Below are 21,618 nucleotides of genomic sequence, written 5' to 3'. Positions count from 1 at the left end.
ACAAAGAGTCAGACTCTCTTCTGTCTCTCGATTTAGGCTGAGTTGAGGTGGGGGGTGGGTGCTGATTTATTATGCCTGCCCTCGTTACTTGAATTCTCTAAGCCTGGGATTCAAGTGCCTGGGGTCTAGTTTCCATTTCAGCTTCTGAGGAAAAGGAGAGAAAAGTGATTGCATCAATTTCTGGGACAGGGTTTAGCAATGTCACATTTCTTTGCCAGATCTAGGACTTTTTTGATGGACACCTGTTTTTTCTCAGTGACTGTCTCAAGTCAAGGTTACTGAATGCCTGGACTGAATCTTCTTGAGGAAAATGACTCTAAAGCTTATATCAGAGAATGGCATTGGCTATCTGAAGGCTGTCATCTGCTCTGCCTAAAAATTAATTAATTAAAAACTTAGATTATAATCAATTGATACATAGAAATTACAGTAATCAATCACTAGCTATTAATAGTTATTTTCAAAATCATGGTCACCTTTACTGAGTGGAAAAGTACTAAAATTGAGGAAATAATGACATAGAAATAGACATTTCTGCCCAGACTGGAGGAATTCAAGCAAAAGAATAGTCTCACGTGGGAAGAAAGTGCCCTTATGTGATATCTCACTTATGTAGAAATTTCAGCTATTTGGAAACCATCGAACCAACAAGAAAATAATGCAGCCAGAATTAAAATTGTGAAGTCATACTATTATAATAAGGGCTTACCAAGTGTCTCAGTGGTAAAGAATCTGCCTGCCAATGCAGGAGACGTGGGTTCGATCCTTGGGTCAGGAAGATGCCTTGGAGAAGGAAATGGCAACCCACTCCAGTGTTCTTGCCTGGAGAATCCCATGGACGGAGGAGCCTGGTGGACTGCAGTCCATGGGGTCACAAAGAGTCAGACACGACTGAACAACTGAGCACAGCACAGCACTATTAAAATAAAGTTTTCTGTTTTGCATGGAAATTCTCATTTACACTAGTCAGGGCCTATATCTCTCTGTAGGTGCCATATACAAATCTATGTATTTTATATGCATTGATTAATTGAATCATTGAACAACTTCTGAGGCAGATACTTATTATGCTCATCTTGTAGGTGAAGAAATATAATTCTGTGTTTGATTCTAATATCTGTATTATGTTGTTTTCAAGTCCCCACAGAGGTTAGAAGCAATAAATTAGGCTGGGGGTTGGCTGGACTCAATTATAAGGCAGACAAATTGATGGCAACAACAAGGAAGGAACAGAAGTCTTTTGAGAACAGATGCAGAGCAAAAATTCCACCCAAGAGCAGAGCACCAAGATGTACTTGTGCAAATCAGCAATGACTAGCCTCTCAGTATGATTCTCTCAAATTATTCTGGAAATTCAGGATAACACGTATAAGATATAAAAGTGATAAAAATAGTCCATTTTTTTGATATTATATTTTTGAATATTTTTGCATATTATGTTTTCTAACTGAGAAACTCTAGAAAACCAACTTTTAAAGTCTTATACCTAATACACAATGTGGCAAGACCATAAAATAAATATACAAAAATATATCCACATCTTATATAAGAGCAATAATATTATGTACTATACCAATAAAAGGGACTTCCCTGGTGGCTTAGACGGTAAAGCATATGTCTACAATGTGAGAGACCTGGGTTCTACCCCTGGGTTGGGATACCAATAAAATAATTCATTTATATTAATATCGAATGTACAGTATAGCTAGAATACCTGAAATAAGAAGTAAGAAACTTCTGTGAAAAAAAACTGCAAGCTTTACCAAGAGACATTAAGGAATTAAGAAACAAAGTAAGATGTCTACTTTGTTTCAGGATGGAAAGAAATAATGTTATAAAGATTTTAAACTTTTTCCAATTTAATTATATACTGGACTAGTCAGAACTCTTTCAGTGGCAAGAGAAGAACCCAGATAAAAATAGATTAAGCAAAGTACACCCCCCCTCCCCCACCAAAATCCTGTTTACATACTGGGAGTCTGAATATTTTATCTAGATTCAGGATCAGGCAGATTCAGGATGCAAATGATGTTTGCTGGCCCGTTTACTGTGTTTTCATGGTCTGTTGACTCTCACACCAGCCCTCTTCATGTGGCAGCAAAACAGACATGGGCAGCTACGATCTGGCATTGCCCTTATCCGAAATGAAGAGAAAGTAAGCCAGCAATGAAACAGTAAATGTAGGTGATGATCAGCAGTGGCAGTGACTGATGGCTTGCATAGGAAAATAAGTCCTTCACACATTCTCTGCCCCCTCGAAAGAAGTGCGTAATAGCTCTTGTGAGGTATTTCTGCCCCCAAATTCTAAGCGGAATAAGAGAAAACTCTGACTCTATCTCTTTAGAGGAAATAAAGGGGAGAAAGGAACGTATAAATGGCACTGCAGATTGTCTTCATCCAAACATTGAGGGAATCTACTGTGGGAAATCAGTGCTATATCTTCATCAAACCAATAATGTCAAGGAAAATGTATAAACAGCGAGGGGGGAAACATATACATTAAGAGACTGCAAGGCGCACCAACCGATCACAGTTGGTGAACTTTATCTGAATGTTGACTGGATACTTAATGATACTGCGGAGCTATTGTTGACCTTTCTAATTTGTGATCAATTGTTTAAGAGACCTAATTTTTTGGAGCAAGGCTTCTCAACCTTGGCGCTACTGACATTTAGGACTAGATAAATCTTCTTGGTGCATTGGCCCCATAATCCCACTTCTAGGACATGCTTTCAAGAGAATCAGAAAGGTAAACTGAGACAGATGTGCAGAGTTGTTCCTAATAGGCAAGTTATGGTATCAGAACAAGTGCATATGTGTTGGTGGAACCTATATTGTCATTCAGAGGAGAATATAAAGTGAATCTTGGCACATTCATGTAATAGGGTATTTTGTATCCATTTTAAGTAACATTTTACACAGAATTTTTACTGGCTTAAAAAATTCTTGTGACATAATATTAAGTAAATGCAGCAGCATTTCCTCTCTCAATATATACTTTTTTCATGGAGAAAGACTGTATAGAAACAAATCAAAATATTAAATCATTACTTCTGCATCAGGTATTTTTAAAGTATATCAGTTTTTACAGTTTTTGCACATTATAGATTTTCTTTCATAAGTACATGCTTTAATTATGATCAGTGAGACAAGAAATATCTATCTTCAAATTGATAAAGGGCTGGAAATTCATAGAAAACTCACGTTTAATTCTTCTGAATAATGAATAAAATGTTACAGTATTTTTTTCATATAGAGGAAGTGTGGAAAATACATAATACCACAAGAACAATGTTTAATCAGAAGATTTAATGTAAAATGACCCTGGTGCTAGCAGGGCTAACTTCTAGGTACCTGGTGAATCTAGCATGGCATAAATAAGCATCAGTGTGTGCTGTCAAGTCACCGTTACCCTGCATGTTGCAGCGTGGTATTGGCATTCTGTTTTATATCTAATTTGACTTGTTCCAGTTTGAAACCATAAAACAGGACTGAAGATTTTGTTTCCTTATTTGCAGGCCTCCAGACAGTGGGGATATTCCGAGTTGGAAGCTCAAAAAAGAGAGTGAGACAAGTAAGTGAAAAGCGGAGATGATATTGTACGTTTCACTTGACTTTTAGGTGAATTACCTTGTGCAAAGTTTGAGCTTATGCAAATTTATTTCTGAATATCTTTTCTACACCATCTCACCGATTATAGTATAATTGAGTCCCAAGAAGTAAAACGTGAGCTCAGAAGCTCAGAAAGATTTAGGATCATACAATTGAAAGCACAACATCTATATGTGCCCCTGGCATGTACAACATAACAAAACTAATTTATAAACATTTTATTGACACTGCAAATGCAGGAGATTCAGAGAGTACCTGATCAGTAAGTGAAAATAAATAGAAAACAATTATATAGTGCCCATTTCTACTAAACTGCAATATGAGTAATCCCGTTAATATCTCCTCTGTGAAAATGCTACATTTATAGCTTTAACTTCTCAAAAATAATTGTATTAATTTTCTATGGAACCATTGATTCCCCGATTCATCTTCTATGTGGGGATTATAACCCCTCAGTTTCCTTCAAAACTTTCCAGATTTCTTGCAAAAGAAGTTTGGTATTAGAGCTTCAGAAGCAGGTTCCTATGATTAGGCAGATATCTGTGTTCATGACAGCTTCATAAAAGACAAACCTTCCTTTGAGAAAAAAATTCATATGTTGGCTAACAGAAAATTAAAATATTATTTTCCCTCTGTTGGTTCCAACAGAAAGAAGTATGGAACCCAGAAATTCAAAAATGAAGCCAAATGAAAATAATTTTTAGTTGGATGAAGCTGAAGAAATGATAGTTGTTCATATTATTGAAACTAAGTGAAATAAATGCCTTCTTGTGTCTTTTTCTGTCCAGACAAAAGGGGTTTTTCAAAAGAAGTATGTTTTCTGTTTGGTTGGTTGGTTTTATTTATAATAGTCACTTAAGAGACTACTGAACAACAGTTAGCATTTCACAATAGGACTAGCAGAAGAAATGGCATGGTAACATTTCTTAGGCCTCCTGTGCAGAACTGCAGAATATTTTCAAAAGCGTTACCTCACTGAATTCGCCCACCAGCTGAGAGACAAGCCCTTTTCACCCACTTCTGAGGCTTAGAGAGATAAAGACATTTAATTCAAGACACACAGTTTAGATCAAGCTCCTTCCACAGTCCTTTCTTCCAGCACGCACACGCACGTGTGTGTGTATTCTCGCTCAGAAAAGAAACACGGTATGTTTGAACGGTCACAAATAGGAGTGGTGCCAATGGAAGCCTTCTTCATTCTGGCTGCCTGGTGCACACTAAGGACAAGTGACCTGGAATTGATGAGCCATTCAGGACAGTAATGGCCATTCTTATCAGGTGGCCAGGTGGCTAGTGACAGACATTATTCCTCAGTTATATCTTTATTCACCCAAGGGAAAACCTTTGCATGGAGATTTAATTATGGACTCTCCAAAAAAAATTATATACATATAATATAATAATAAGTGGTCAGATTTCAAGCATGAAGTATGCTCCACCTCACCATTTGATGTTATTATAACACTTCGATAAGCCCCTACACTTTTTCTTCAGAACAACTGTCACAGTATTAAGAGCTAATTAGTGACTGATGAGATTACCAGTTTATCATCTGACTGAGAGCTGGAGAAGGGGAAGGGCTTTGCCTCTTGACTCCTTACCGCACTTTGAGGACCTTTAACAAGGCCCGGTGCCCAGCAGGTGGGCAGTGCATCTGTCTTGAATGAACGACAGAGCACGTGAACACTTACAGAAGTGTACTGCCTAGAGCAGATTCGTAAACTCACTAACTTATTTTAACATCAGAGAACAATACCTAAGAGAAGTTGAACTGTCCAAGATGAAAGTAGGGTGTAGAGTTATGACTTCCTTCTGGCTATTGTGTTTTCCTACTGTGATAAACACTGAAGGAGTGAGGATAATGATGAAGGCAGGCAATCTTCCTGGAAAATGTTAATAAAGCTACTTTGACAAATCTAAGGCAGATTTTATTTAGTTATTGTCACCCTTCAAGCCTCAGAGAAACAAATGGTTTCTCAGGGTGTTTAATTTCATTGTTTGCAGAAAAATCTCTTTGCTTCCTTGTCTAGTATTTGTGGAAAATGTCAGAATTCCAACGTGGTAAAACTGCTGACATGCAAAACTGCTATACAATGGATTAATTCCTCCCTCCCACAGTCAGAGTTGACCTAACCCCTTAGCTCTTCCTCCCAACCTTCTGGATGTCGTTATCAAGCCCTGCTGCTTGTGTCATTAACAGTAAACCCACTGATACTTTTATTTAATAATGTATTTCCTATGCATGTGTGTGTATATATATATATATATATATATATGTATGTATGTATATATATATATATATATAAAAGTGAAAGTGTTAGTCACTCAGTTGCGTTGACTCTTTGTGACCCCCTGGACTGTAGCCCGTCAGGCTCCTCTGTCCATGGGATTCTCCAGGCAAGAATACTGGAGTGGGTTGCCCTTCCCTTCTCCAGGGGATCTTCCTGACCCAGGGATCGAACCCAGGTCTCCTGCATTGCAAGCAGATTCTTTATAGTCTTAGCCACCAGGTGGCTATAGATATATACACATATATATGGACTTATATGGGTTTCCCTGGTGGCTATATATATATATAGTGAAACTAACACTTTCACTTCATATATTTAGGGCTGGGTTTGCATAGACTCTATAGATCAAGGTCACATGTTGTTTGCTACTCCTTCCTGGGGTCTAGGCGGGGCCTGGGTAAACCTACTCCTCGAGGTTACGTGTCACAGCCCTTCTTTTGCTGGGTGCTGAATGTTGAGGTGTGCTGTTCTGAGACTGCCACTGGAACCATTGTCTTTCCAGCTACGTGAGGAGTTTGACCGTGGGGTTGATGTCTCCCTCGAGGAAGAGCACAGCGTCCATGATGTGGCTGCCTTGTTGAAGGAGTTCCTAAGGGACATGCCAGATCCCCTGCTCACCAGGGAGCTGTACACAGCTTTCATCAACACCCTCTGTATGTAACCCAGCCATCTGCGGGGATGTCTTACTGGGATGTCCCACTCACTCATCAAAACCTTGTGCATATGTTTCCTAATAGCTATTTTGACCTGATTTATCTATCTCTAATGATCGGGCTATTGGGGAAATTTTCTGAGACTTACCCTGGGAAAATTGGCAGGAAGAAAGTTGCCATGAAACAAATGGAAGTAGCCAAGAAACACTGGGCATGCCTTCAGACAACTCTAGGATAGTAGAAAGTGCTACAAACTGATGCTTTGGAGTAACAGAGAGGATTGAGTCCATGCCTAAAAATGAGTTTGCATTTCTGGAACCCAGAGTGAGAAAGGGGGATGGGAAATATTCCAGGCAGAGCCCAGAACCAGGACTTGCAATGTGGCTGGTTCAGGGCTAGAGGCATAGATCCCCAAAGGAGAACAGGAGGGCGACTGGGAAGAGGAAGTGGCTGGAACTGTGTGAGCCTCCGTGCGTTCCTTCCTGCTGCAGGTGAGAGGCTCACAACAGAGAAGACCCTGACTTTGTACTGGGTTTCGCTTATTGCCAACAAAAAGACTACCTCTTGTGTACTGCTCAACAGACCAGGGGCTCCAATCTGTTAGAAACTCAGATTTTAAAACATTCCCACATGGTTCACAAATGGGCTGTGATCCCTAAAGTTTGTGAGGATTTCCACCAAGAGAAGGAATAAGAAGAAAGTAAGGAAAATGAGGTTACCTTTCTCACCTGGATTAGAATGATTTCTGTGCGTGTTACATTTCCCCAGGTCGCGTTGATCTTTCTATCCCTAGCAGAACCTTACTGTTGAATTGCTAAACCAATGGTGGGGGCAGGAATGAAAGGTGACTTGCCTTGCTAATCCCTTTCTGAAGACAGTTGAGCCAGAAGGGCGTGACCTCCATCTTCACTTACTGAGAGCCCCTCTTCTTGCCTTGCTCAGTGCTGGAGCCAGAGGAACAGCTGGGCACCTTGCAGCTCCTCATCTACCTGCTACCTCCCTGCAACTGCGACACACTCCACCGCCTGCTGCAGTTCCTGTCCATCGTGGCCAGGCACGCCGAGGACAATGTCAGCAAGGACGGCCAGGAGGTGCGCCCCCGCTGCCGCCATGCATGCACGCCTCTTCCTTTTTCCTGTTTTGAAAGGGAGAGCTGAAAAACAATAAGGCGGCTTCTCTGGTGGCTCAGCAGTAGAGAATCCGCCCGCCAAGGCAGGAAACGTGGGTTCAGTCCCTGGGTCAGGAAGATCTCCTGGAGGAGGGCGTGGCAAGCCACGCCAGTATTCTTGCCTGGAGAATCCCATGGACAGAGGGGCCTGCCAGGCTACAGTCCATGCAGTCGCACAGAGTTGGACACGACGGAGCGACTAAACAAAAATGCATCTCAGTGCCACCTGGTATAAGCTGCTAGAGACAGGTTCCCCGCAGTCCTCTGGACGCCTCTGGAATGTTCTTGTTGGACTTGGCCCCCAACCTGAGGTCTTAGGCTCTGGTGTTCTTTGGTGCTTCAAGGTATTTTCCACTTTCTCCCTTGAACAAAGGAGAGATGCTGGCCTCAATTTTAAGTGACCTATTCAGTTCAATTCAGCCGCTCAGTCGTGTCTGACTCTTTGCGACCCCATGAACTGCAGCACGCCAGGCCTCCCTGTCCATCACCAAGTCCCAGAGTTTATTAGCGAGCAACTTATTTAATCTTAACCCTAACAGGAGACCTTCTTCCCTTTTTTGAAACCATGCAGTCATACTTGTCCCTGACTTTTTATTTCCCAGGAGAGCTCAGACCCTTTACTATGCTAACATGCATTGTAAATCAACAAGAAGGAGCCAAAGACATTCCAAGGTTACTTACCTCAGAAGCTTTCTATTTTAAATCCTATTAAGCAGAACTCAGCTGTGTCATGGATTCATTTCTGTAATTGTCAGGTTTCTTTCCCTAAGGCCATGCTCATATGTAATTTTTTTCGCTTTGATCCAGAAAAGCAATTCTACCTTTCTTATCCTCATCGTCCCTATCAGTGTGAGAATAGAACTTCCCTGAGTTAGCCGTTTATCTCCATAGCAGTTATTAGTGAAACTCTGCTGGCTTCAGGTTTCATAATATGACACTGACACCTTCCTTCAGCCCACACGGCTCTTCATTGGATATACTGTAATTCGCATAATTGTTAAGTAGTTATATTACCCGACTGGGTGTCAGCCTTTATTGACTATAAGCTATAGAATCATCTGCCTAATCACTGGGTTAAGGCAGAGCCCTGTCTGGGTTCCCAGTTACATGAAACGCCTCTCTGACATTTCTTAAGTACTATGTGTGAAGAAAGTCAGGTTTTAGGTGATTTAAGAAGGCACTGAGGAAAGCAAAATGTCCAGTGGAAATCACTTGTGCCTTTTTAGAATCATTTCCAGACTTTCTTTCAGTCCAAATGCTAAACAAGACTGCATTGCCTATGGCAAAGAAAAGAAAACATCCTTGCATGTGTGCGTGCTAAGTCGCTTCAGTTGTGTCTGACTCTCTGCAACCCCATGGACTAACACACCAGGCTCTTCTGTCCGTGGGATTCTCTAGGCAAGAATACTGGAGTGGATTGCCATGCCCTTCTGCAGGGAATTTTCCCGACCGAGGGAGCAAACCCATGTCTATTACATCTCCTGCATTGGCAGGCGGGTTCTTTACCACTAGTGTTGCCCGGGAAGTCCCTCTTTCCCCGGGGATGATGGGGGTCCCACCCTGGTTGTAAATACTTGGTAGCTTTATAACTCACCGATTCTGTGTTCTTGGACAAATCTGTTAACCTCCTAAACCTGGACTTCCTTACCTAAACTTTGGACACAAAACTCCTTCAACTGGTACTGCACAGTCATTGAGAAAACTAGTTTATTACAAGGCATAGAAAAATATGCTGGTAACAGCAAAGTTGTACGGGAAGCAAGAGATGACAAGGGTTTCTAGACACTCTTAACCTAAACCTTGAGTCAAAATGAAGGACCAGTAACCAAAAATTAGAGAGACAGAGGAAATATGAGGAGAGCATTGCTTCTGTGAAATGTTCAGAAGTTACAGGAAGATGTAGCCCACACAGCCATCTTGGACTAGAGGCTGCAGTGTGGGAAAGTACTGATGAGGTCTGAGAGGAAATTGGGCTAAGTTCCCAGAGTACTGAATGCCTTTGCCAGCGGTAGGTGGTTGATTCTTTTAAGCCATGAATCTTTGGAAGGAGTTGACTAAGGTGATATAATCTATGTTGTAGATTGGTTTGGGACAGGAGCAAAGTGAATTATGAAGGTTTCATAGGAATAGCAATGTGAAAAACAGCACTTCACATTATAAATGTTTCCATATAAGAGTGGCCTTGGTATCTGAATCGTGTATGTTCTGAGCACCTACTCTGTGTTCCTCTAAACCAGTGAGCATCATTCAGGAATTTTCTAATTCATGTTCCCGGAATGCCATGGCATCCTAGAAGGTGGAGAGGGTAAAAACACAAGGCAAATATAGAATTAGAAATCTCAACACAGAGTCACTGCAGAACTCCAGAGATGAAGTGATGAACGTGGACCAGAAAAGTTAAGAATCGCTTTGCGGAGGAGATTGAATTTAAACACCATATTAAAGGGTGTGCAGGGGTTGAGTAAGCAGGCCACATAAGTATGGCCTGGGAATGGGAGTTAGCTTAAAACCCCTTCTGGTAGAAAAGAAGGGTGAGGGAGGAGGAATGAGAGAGAAGTTCTTTATTCATGATGTAAGTTGCTTTGGTACAAACAGGTAGAGAACTCAGAATGGGCACACTGGAGTGAGAGAAAAATTCAACCATGAAATACAGTCAAGAAACCAAGCAGTTTTCAACTTTTGCTCTCACCTGTTTGTTAGTTTGTGCTAGGTGTGTTACCTGTCTCTTGGGCAGTTATTATGCATTGCAAAAGGAAGAAAAATGATGCAGAGGGTCAAGGAGCTTGGAGGCCCACACAGGCTCTGCCAGCACCTTACTATGTGAAATTGTTTTTATAAAACAGAGGAAGAGGAGGGAAAATAGAGTTGGGGTAGGGGGAGACTTGAACTTCCTCTTTTATAAGATGAATATCTTTTCTAATAGGTGCTTAAACTCCCATGCAGCAGCAGCAGCAAGGGGAGACCTGAACTTCCTCTTTTATAAGATAAATTTCTTTTCTAATAGGTGCTTAAACTCCCATGCATCACTGACAGGATCTTAAAGATGTCTAAAAGAAGGGCGTGAGAAAAATTATTGACCAGTAAATGAGTGCTTTAGGGGGAAAAAATAGTGGTATTTTATCAAATGTTTTGCTATCTTGGGTTTGTTTTGCTTTATTCCATTTTCTTCAGTTTGCTATTTGTTTTGCTCCTTAGGGGAAAAGAGAAATTCCCAAATGCAAGAAAGATTTCATCTCCTCTAGAGAGAATATTGCAGGGACATCATGGAAACGTCTAGAGCAGTGGTTTTCAGGTTATCTAAGAACTCCCTGGCATGGCATGGAATATGTGGTGTGAATGTATACTTTTTTTTTTCTTTTTTGGTGAGAGGGTCCATAGCTAGCCTCCAGTTCTTCAGAGAATCTTATGAGGCAAAAAGAAGTTACAGACCACCAGCACAGGGCTGGGATTATGGGCCTTTGATGAGATACAGGCCTCAAGGAAGTGGAAGCTTGGCTTTGGCTCTGTAAGCAGGGTCAGAACCTGACTCTCCTCACCCTGGCCGGGCTTTGGAGCCAGTTTTCCCACGTGCCCGCTGTGCTGGCTCTGTCAGCAAGAGTGAGGGGCAGAGGTTGCCTGGAACCAGGCTCTGTGCATCCCTTTCCTTGTCTGTAAAATAATGATGACCGCAGCAGTGGCTTCATCTTGTGAGGAGTGAGAAGGAATCACAACAGTCTGTGCAAAGCCCCTAGCCCAGTGACTCTACGTGCTAAACTTGAAAAATTTTTCTATTTTACTGACATATAGCTGATTTATAGTGTTGTGTTAATTTCTGCTGTACAACAAAGTAATTTGGTTATATAGGTACATTCTCTTTCATATTCTTTTCCAAGATGGTTTATTATAGAGTAGTGGCTCAAGTAGGGCTTGCCCGGTAGCTCAGATGGTAAGGAATCTGCCTACAGTACAGGAGACCTGGATTCAGTCCCTGAGTCAGGAAGATCCCCTGGAGAAGGAAGTGGCAACCCACTCCAGTATTCTTGCCTGGGAACTCCCACGGACAGAGGAGCCTGGCGGGCTACAGTCCATGGGGCTGGAAGAGAGTCGGACCCAAGTTAGCTGTGAGCACGCATTGTATATATCTCCCTGTGCTCTCCAGTAGGACCTTGTTGTTTATTCCATTCTATGTTTAAGTTTACTTCTGCTAATCCAAAACTCCCAATCCTTCTCTCCCTCACCGACATGCTGAACTTTTAATAAATGTGAGCATTCATATTCGGCTTAGAAATGATCTAGGATGCTTATTTAGAGATAAATGTTTTCCTTGAATTCTCTGATAAATAATGGAGCAAGCCCAAGTGCACATTATATTAGCCAGTCATAGAGAAAGGTAATGGGGGCAAGCAAGAGAGAGATGCTGTAACATGGGGGACAAAGGTGCATGCCATCTGTAAACAAATCTCCTTTCCAGTTTAAAAGACAATTAAGTAAAACCAACCAAAACAAAAAAAGTGTTAACAAACCACAGCATCGTGGTCTGCAGCTGGAATCTTGGTGCATTTTAACAGCGGGCTTGTGTTACATTCCCAAAATAGCACCAGGAGAAGACAAGTGAGCTGAAGCAGGGTTCTGGATTGTCCTTATACTAAACATTCTTTGCAAAGAAAACAAATTCTTCTATTTGATCATGTTGTCATTGTTTTAATTAGAAAACCCCAGTATTACTTTAAGAGGGGAAGGGGAAGCATTCCAATTGTCTCTGAGTTTTAAAGGGATGAATTTGAAAATAGAGCACATTTGGTTTTATCCTCAGCCATGAGTTTCCAGGAAGAGAAATGAAAAAGAATATGAAAACTTGTCAAGTTTTATATCGATAAAATGAAACAAAGGAAAAACGGAATTGAACCATTGTACATAAAGGGCACTTTCTTAAAAGTTCCCAGTGTTTACCACATGAAATCATTCCATTTGGCGGCAAACTTGAAAACGGCCTCGCCTTCTAGAAATAACACACCCCTTTATCTTTACTTTAGTGGTAATGATAAAGAATCCCCCTGCCAATGCAGGAGACCTAGGTTCGATCCCTGGATTGGAAAGATCCCATGGAGCAGTGAATGGCAACCCACTCCAGTATTCTTGCCTGGAGAATCCCATGTACAGAGGAGCCTGATGGGCTACAATCCATGGGGTTGCAAAGAGTTGGACACGACTGAGCTACTGAGCACCCACGCAGGCAAGTGCCATGCTGGGCTTGCAGGGCTGGGTAGCCATCCACTCAGGGCTCCATGGGACAAGGTGGGGACTCCAGAGGCTGAGTCTTAGCTGTGAGTCAGGAATTGATTCTGTGTTTGAATTTTATGCTGTCTCTCGAAGAATTTTATACCTGTCTCTCGAAGGCCGTGCAGACCTTCCCAGGCAAAGGAACCTCCCCAGGCATTCACAGTTCCCATACTTACCTGGGCATTTATAGATTTTCAGCAGATTTCAACAGGAGAAATAACTGGCCTAGATCAGTAGTTCTCAACCTGGAGCAGGTTTGCCCCTCAGGGGACGCGTAGCAGTGACTTTCATCTGGCCCTCACCAGGCCTTCCTGTAGCACCCTCTGCCTTGCTGAGCTTCCTGGGGTGCCTTGGCATATTTTATCTATTTCTGTCTTTGCATACAGTGTTCTCACCACTGTGGAGGTGCCCCCTGCACCAGCTCCTCTGTTTTCAGCCCGGCAAATTCTATTCTCCTTCAAGGTTTTGGGCAAATGTTGCCTCTCTTTGGAGTGTCTTCCCTGGGGCCTCCAGAGTTGATAGTTTCATACTTTATCCTCATGCATGCGTGCTCGGTCAGTTCAGTCGTGTCCAACTCTTTTTGACCCCATGGACTGTAGCCCGCCAGGCTCCTCTGTCCATGGGATTCTCCAGGCAAGAATACTAGAGTGGGTTGCCATTCCCTCCTCCAGGGGATCCTCTCGACTACTTGTAATTGATCAATTGCTTTTCTCCTCTAGAATGTGAACCCTTTAAAATAAGGAGTGGTTTGTGATCTTTGTTGAAAAAAAAATTAGAATAATTAGAATCCATGAAAAATGCCTCTATCTATGGTGGGTACTGAGTGGATGGAGTAATAAAGAGATGATGAATTGATGGATGAAGGGATAGATAGAGGGATGGATAGATGGTCAGTCGAATTGATGAACATCAATATTTTTTGAGAGCAGACAGGATAGAAGTTTTATATAGTACCAATTTCACAAAAACAGCATTCTAAAATTTTACTCAGTATGCTATTAATATGACCACTGAGCTATGAACTTCAAGATGTGAAGCAAAAGGAAAATGTGATGCCCTTCATGGATTCTGACAGAGATGATGTGGTCCTTGCAGAAAAAAAAATGAGAAAGTAAAAAGATTCTATCGATTATTTAACCACTCAGTGTTTTGAAAAGCAAAAATCACAACATCCTTGTATCCTCTGCTTCTATAGGTCACTGGGAACAAAATGACATCTCTAAACTTGGCCACCATATTTGGACCCAACCTGCTGCACAAGCAGAAGTCGTCAGACAAAGAGTTCTCAGTCCAGAGTTCGGCCCGCGCTGAAGAGAGCACAGCCATCATTGCTGTGGTGCAGAAAATGATTGAAAATTATGAAGCCCTGTTCATGGTGAGTGTCCCATGTTTGGCAGGACATCTCAGTAAGCTGCCTGTTGATTGCCTCTTGGTGGCATAACGAAACAGGGACACCACCTTTTGGCTCATAGTACTGGTCATTGACTGAATTCTCTGGAAGCCAGGCAATTTCAGTAGGAATAGAAATGTACCTACCTATGACATCACTGTAAGTTTATGATTCCACGTTTAAACAAACATATCCAAATTATAAATTTCACTTCATTGTCTCCTAAACAATAGTCATGTTTTGGAGTCACTTGATTAATTGTATAGCAGTGTCCTTGCCCCCAAAATTGATAAAAAGACTCCTTTTTGGAATTATATGTGGCCCCCATGAATTCATGTATTTATAACTATCTTCAGCAATGGCCCCTCCTCCAAGGTCAATCCGAAGATTCTGCTTCCTGCATGAAGCTCTACCTATCTTCCCTGTGTCTTTCTCACATCACTTTGCCATGTCACTTCTCTGTCCCTTGAACCCTATTACTGTTCCTATTGATGTTTATCTTAACATTGTGTTGAAGTCATGTATGGCTATTTCCCCTAGTAGATTTAAACATTAGTTAAACAGTTAAACAGTTAAACAGTAGTTTTAATGCATTTAAAACACAGGCTGTGCCCTTGTTATTGCCTCTCTGTATCCTCTGTACAATTTTGGAAGGCTCTCCATCTAGCAGGCACTCAGTAAATATTTTTTTTGATTTATATTGAATTTCTGGTTCCTGTTTTCCTTCAGAAAAACTTCATTGCTTGCTCCCACTTCCCTTGGATCATTAGAACAAATGCCAACTCTCTTCTGTGTCTATTCACCACTCATAGCACATATCAAAATTTGTAGGAACCTTCTTGATGGTTCTTCATACATTTCTTTTTTAATTTGCAGACACTCACTATAAATCTTACCTATTCTACTAGAGCCTTTAGTGGCTTTCTTCAGCTGAGTGTGCTAATTCCCTCTTTTGAATTTCCCTAATATTTTGTCTATGTTTATCAAAGGCCTTGCGTTAGATTTATTTCCATCCTTGTCTTATATCAGTTATTTTTGTAAATTTGAGAGCCAGTGGTTTAGAATATTTGCTTTCTCTGTTGCACCTTTGTGATCATGACCAAGTAATTCAGTATTCAATAAGCATCAATTTCAGTTTTGGGGAAATGGGGAAAAAATTAAAATATGACCTGTTTCCCAGGGTGGTTCCCAGAATCCTTTGATATGTGAAAGCATTCTGCAAACTGTAAAATTCTATGCAAATGTTCATCAATAATTGTATGATTTGGGCAACCCCAATTGGCTCAGATCTCAGCACTTCAGCACAATAGACACAAATATCACAGAAATTTTAATCAGATGTTTAGTGGACAGCCTTCCTGCTGGTGACATAGGGACCCCAGCTCCTTGCATTTTGAGACTCTTCAATCCCCTAGGATTTCATGGGCCAGATCTAAAAGGGACATCCATCTTGCCCACTCCAATCCCATTGGCCAGAACTCAGCCACAAATTGTACTTCACTGCAAGGGAAGTGGAGAAATGAATTCCTTCTGGATGCCCAGGAGGAAGTGAAAATGGATCTACTGCAGTGAAAAGTTCACTGAGGTAGAAATGTGTTTTGCTCCTCTTTGAGTCTCTGAGGCACTGCCTATGTGTTGCATGCAGTAGACTCTCAAAAAAAAAAAAACATGGAAAATTTCATGAACTCTGTATAATAAATTTCAGGGCTTCCTTGGTAGCTCAGTAGCAAAGAATCTACTTGCCAATGCAGGAGATGCGGGTTCAGTCCCTGGGTTGGGAAGATCCTCTGGAGGAGGAAATGACAACCAACTCCAGTATTCTTGCCTGAGAAATCTCATGGACAGATGGAGCCTGGCGGGCTACAGTCCATGGGGTCACAAAAGACTTAACACAACTTAACAACTAAACAGCAACAACAATATAAATTTCACCCTTCAGCTAAAATCCTCGTAATTAATTACATATTTGGGTAAATCAGATGTTTGAATTTTTCAACATTTTCATCAAATTTTAAGTCACATATCATCTTGCCAAGTAGTCTTGGCATTGCTTCATGCTCTGTAGATTAAAAATAATAATAATAATACTGCTTGTCAATCTGAATTCCATTCTCTAAATTCTGTATTCTAAGCAAAGTTCTTTATGTGAAACCACAAACCATCAGACATTTCTTTTCGCCTCAGATACTAGCAAATTGCCTCAGGGCCTCCTTCAAAGTCTAGTTGCTGCCATTTTGATTGTTCCATTCCTCTCCTTCCATTTCCTACTGCCTAGATTAGTAACAGCACCAGAAGAATGTCGATACTCAAGTCTTTCCCAGCGTTTTCCAGATCTCATCTCTGTCTGCCATTCCCTGTAGAGACTGATGTCAGAATTCTCTTGGGTAGTAGCTCATATTTGCGCTCCCCAGTTGTGATCTATACTTCTCAACAAGGCCTTCCGTGGCCACCTTGTCTAACATACAGCCCACAACCATGCACGCACATCCTCACTTCCTATTCCCTCTCCCTGCCTTTTCCTCTTAGCACTCATCATTACTCATAAGGACTTTATTCATTTCTCTTGTTCGTGTTTCCCCACTAGAATATAAGCTTTCTGTCAGAGTGAATTTTTGTTCATTTCCATCTACTTTTTTTTTTTACTGCATTACCCCTACACCTGGTACTTGGTGGAAACACAGGAAATATTGGTTGGATTAATGAATGACTCAGTGGTACCTCTGTGATGTATGATGATTTCCGTATTACCGATCCTTACTCCTTATGAAAAGGTATAGGCATGGAGAAATTAAGGCTACCTTTCTCAGAGTCAGTTCACCATTCACGTAAGCATTCTTGATCTCCTTAGACAACCTTTGAGATTTATATATTGAGAAGAAGGACAATGAAGTAGGAGGACCTGACAAAGATCTCTAGCCTAGGTCAGCAAAAAGAAAACTGACTTTGCTATAGTCCTCTCTTTACTATACATGGCTTCCCTGGTGGCTCAGATGGTAAAGGATCTGCCTGCAATGCAGGAGACCCATGATCAATCCCTGAGTCAGGAAGATCTTCTGGAGGAGGAAATGGCAACTCACTCCAGTATTCTTGCCTGGAGAATCCCATGGACAGAGGAGCCTGGTGGGCTACAATCCATGGGGTCACAAAGAATCAGACATGACTGAGCGACTAACACTTATTATACGTTAGCTCTGAGACCTCATCTTCTTTGATTTCCATTTCTTTAATTAGCAAAGGACTAGGTTAGAATGAATAATAACCAAGATCCCTTCTAGTTCTAAAATCTGCACAGTTCTATGCCCTAGCTTCACCTCTTTATTAATTAATCTCCTCACTTGTAGATGCTTTTTGGAATATTTGGCATTTCAGAATCTAGTTTGTTATTCTGACACTGGTGACTGGTTGGCAAAGCTGTTCTGTGTGAATGGACAAAAATTCATTCCTGTATATAGCTGTTTCATTTTGTTTTGTTTTAAGAAGCTTTCAGAAGTAGCGCAGTAATTCCAAACAAGAAAGGATGAAGCTAGACAGAACCTAATGGTTAAAGGTGGTTAGCTGTTGTACTCTTTCACAGTTCTTGGAAATGTTTATGAGGTCAGAGTGGGAGGCATCACTTCCCATTGGCGTCAGAAAGGAAGACTTGTTAGAAAAGGTGGCTGTGAGTTTGTCCTTCAAGGCAAAATGCACTCTAGAGGCGTGGTTCCATGGAACTGATGAAAGGGGTATAAAAACCCACAGAGGCCTGGCAGGGACCCAAAGCTTGTTCTGAGTGTTATAATGTCCTTCATTTCCACATGTTGACACTGCCTTTCCCAAGTGGCTAGTATCTGACTTAATGGGAAAGGGCCAAAAAGAACCTGACTTTGTCCCAGAATACAGAAGCGATACCCAGCTTTAGAGGCTGACCTGCAATTTGAGAGCGTGGCTAGGACAGTCTTTTTTTTTTTTTTTTTAAACTGGTTGTTTGCTTTTCAGACACTGGGTTAGAAATCATCCAGCTGGAAAGAGGTCATGATAACACCCACCACGATGATCACTCTATCAAAAGACCAAAGCAGCAGATTAAAATCATAGTTCTCAAACTTGAACATGCAGCAGAGTCGTAAGAAAAATCTGTCAGACATTCAGATTCCTGGGCTGCACTCCAGAGATTCAAACTGAGTAGCAATGAGATGGGGCCCAGAATTGTGCACTAATGAATGCCTCCAGGGCTTTCTGCTAGTTTCCTAATCACACCTTGGGAAAACCACATCTTGGGAAACTCCCAAAATGGTGGGAGGACCATGAGCTTTACAAACAGTTCCCAGAATTCAAATCTCTGCTGAGCCAGGTATTTGCTATGTAATCTTGGCCCTATTCTAAGTCTTCATTTTTCTGTTGGAAACAAACAAGCAAAAAAGATGAAGCTTTAAAGGATGATTTTGAGAATTAGAAATGATATCTTAAGGCTTCCCTAGTGGCTCAGACAGTAAAGAATCTGCCTGCAATGCAGGATACCCAGGTTCAATCCCTGGATCATGAAGATCCCGTGGAGAAGGGCATAGCAACCCACTCCAGTATTCTTGCCAAGAAATCCCATGAACAGAGCAGCCTGGCGGGCTACAGTCCATGGGGTTGCAAAGAGTTGGACATGAATGAGGAACTAACACACACACAACACACAACACACACACACACACACACACACACACAGGCACTTCAGAAATAGAGAGAAATCACTGCTATTAGTACATGAAATTGATCAGGTGCCTGCCCTATCAAAGTACCTCCAGAAGTCACCTTGGCAGTGATGCCCATCTGCACCATGCCATGTGACACTGTGACCTGCTCCCACATATATATACTCCTAGCCCTTTATTCTTTTCTTCCTTTTAGCTCTAGCACTTAGCACCTTCAGCTCACTGTGTATTATGCATGCTGAAACCTAATAGAATGCAAACTTCATGAAAGCAGGGATTTTTGCTTGTTTTATTCACTGATATCCACAGCACCTAGAAAATACTTGGCAGAAAGTGGGAGCTCAGTAATTATTTGTTTAAAAAAATACTGTATTGCTAAGAAAAAATGTGTTTTGTTGTTTGTTTTTAATTCAGTACCCATACACCTTAGATTCCTCAACCTTTAAATCATAACCCTCCATCCCTGATATCAGTAACTATGTAAAAATTGAAAACACAAAATCATAACCTCTCTGGGAACACTGAAAATCAAAGCGAAGAATCATTCATATCTAGAAATGATCAGTGGTATCACTGCGAGGCCGAAAGCATTCACCTACTCCATCAGGGACCCGTTAATTGTTCTGAAAGTTGTGGCTTCTGTAGCTGATGTTGGGAATGCCAGAGAAAATTCATCGTGGTGCTTGGAATTAATAAGAGCTTCAGAGCAGAGTGGAGAAAAGAGTCCGCTCCCTTTCAGGGCTGATACTACTAGGGCTTCTTTTTTGGAGAGAGGGAAAGAGGCAAAGGCACCGCCCTTATGGGCTGATGGAAAGTGCCGAGCACAGTGGAGACGTGGGAACGCCAGAGCGTTCCCACCCTTCTGATTGGTCAGCCTTAGCTGGGGATCAGCACAGCACACGTGGGAAATTTCAAATGAGAACTACTGGGAGCAAGGGTCAGAAGCTGTGATGAAGATTCCAAGCTTAGAAGCCAAGCCTTGCTCTGTGTTCTCTTCTTTCCCGGCACAAATTACATTTTCTTAAAATTTCTTTCGCATGCCAAGTCGAAAGGAGTCAAGCAGGAACCCAGATCGTCAAACGAGAGACCACCCCCTATCGACATAGCTAGATAATTATATGTGATTTCCATTTCCCTGTTTATATAACCACTGTTTTTCTTTTTTAAATAACCACTGTTCGTGTGCCAGGAGTTGGGCTAGTTATTATGTACATCATAATAATTTATTCTAAATTGCAGCACGATTTCATGAGAAGTAAGCCAAGAGTGTTTGCCCAAGTGATGCAACAACTATAAGTGAACTATTACTACAGTGTGATACTCCCCCCTACACAAAAGATGAGGTATTTAATATGATGTCTCATATATGGAGTCCATTTGGCCAGGAGTGGGTGGGGGAGAAAATGGGCAGTAAAGGGGACCTTCAACAGCATCGGTCCTTCTGAACTGATCATAACACTGACCCACTTGATGTCCAGGCCAGCAGATGGCTACAAGAGCCAGTGTGTGTTCCTGCTGGAGCCAGCTCACTTTGTCCCTATCTGTAATGACAGAATGCATGCACTGTTGCCACAGGGGGAGAGGAGCCAAAGTTTATTACACCTGATCCTTTTCCACTTCCCGTAACCTGTTGCCATGGAGCAAAGACTGTTCCTTGCTCTTCATCTTCCACGAGTCATCCCCCATCACAGCTCCATGACTGTATTTGTTCATGAATGCTTCCTAATTAGCAAAAACACTGCTTGGGATGGGTTGGCACGTGAGAAAATTTTTTTGAATTTCTTAATGCATTCTGACCCTTCAAATGCACTGAGACCTATTTACATAATATTAAGCCATCCTCCAAACCAGAGCTGCACAAAGGTCCAAGGCTGGGCCTGCCTATGTTTGAGCTTTTGCTCCCATAAATAGCCAAAGTGATTTCTTTGAGTGTGTTTGTTAGCTGAAAAGAAATGTCATCATGACTTTCAGTGACATTGACTTCTGCTGGGGAGTGTTAGGGAGTTTTCAATGCAAAGCATCCCTCTTGGTTCAGTGCCAAGTGGTGGATTGGTGCGAAACACCTGGTGGCAAGATAGAACGGTAGGATTGGGTCCTGGGAACTGCTCTTTCAGATGCCCTTAATGGTTTGTTATGGTGACTTAGTAAATGGAGAAAACTCAAACCATCTTTCCCTCTCTGTGGTTTATGGAATAAAATACATCATAGCAGTTATACCCGAGGCAATCATTCAAGGTTTCATTTTTAATTTGATAGGGTGGATTTTAATTGTGACAGTTTTATTCCTTCATATGTGCAGTGTTTACATTTTTTCTTTCAAGCAGGAGAGTCCAAAGTTCTTTTGATTTTTGAAATAGCATTATCCTTTGAAGGAACCTATGAAAATCTAAGGAGTTGAGTCTCCAAATAAACACAACCGTATATGGTACCCTTAGAAAATATCTAAAGTTGCTAAATACTTGAGTAAAACCCAATGGAGATTTTGCTTTGAAACAATAAATTGTAAAGGAAGAAGCCCTTTGGGATGGGTTTGGTTCCTTCACATAAACGTTCAGAATTGATTGAT

General features: G+C 41.5%; 1 protein-coding gene across 6 annotated transcripts in view; it reads left to right on the top strand.

Moving 5' to 3' along the window:
• The window catches only part of ARHGAP6 (Rho GTPase activating protein 6), a 542,302-nt gene that overhangs the window by 496,261 nt on the left and 24,423 nt on the right, over positions 1-21,618 (top strand). For all 6 annotated transcript variants that reach the window (XM_027963555.3, XM_004021902.6, XM_027963556.3 and 3 more), the window contains exons 6-9: positions 3,519-3,574; positions 6,406-6,556; positions 7,499-7,647; positions 14,179-14,358. In XM_027963555.3, the coding sequence (XP_027819356.2) occupies positions 3,519-3,574; positions 6,406-6,556; positions 7,499-7,647; positions 14,179-14,358 (536 nt within the window). The remainder of the gene's footprint in view (positions 1-3,518; positions 3,575-6,405; positions 6,557-7,498; positions 7,648-14,178; positions 14,359-21,618) is intronic.

The sequence above is a fragment of the Ovis aries genome, chromosome X, assembly GCF_016772045.2.
Source record: "Ovis aries strain OAR_USU_Benz2616 breed Rambouillet chromosome X, ARS-UI_Ramb_v3.0, whole genome shotgun sequence".
Classification (NCBI taxonomy): domain Eukaryota; kingdom Metazoa; phylum Chordata; class Mammalia; order Artiodactyla; family Bovidae; genus Ovis; species Ovis aries.
The sequence above is the reverse complement of the archived record's forward strand: the minus strand, read 5'-3'. Positions and strand labels throughout refer to the sequence as shown.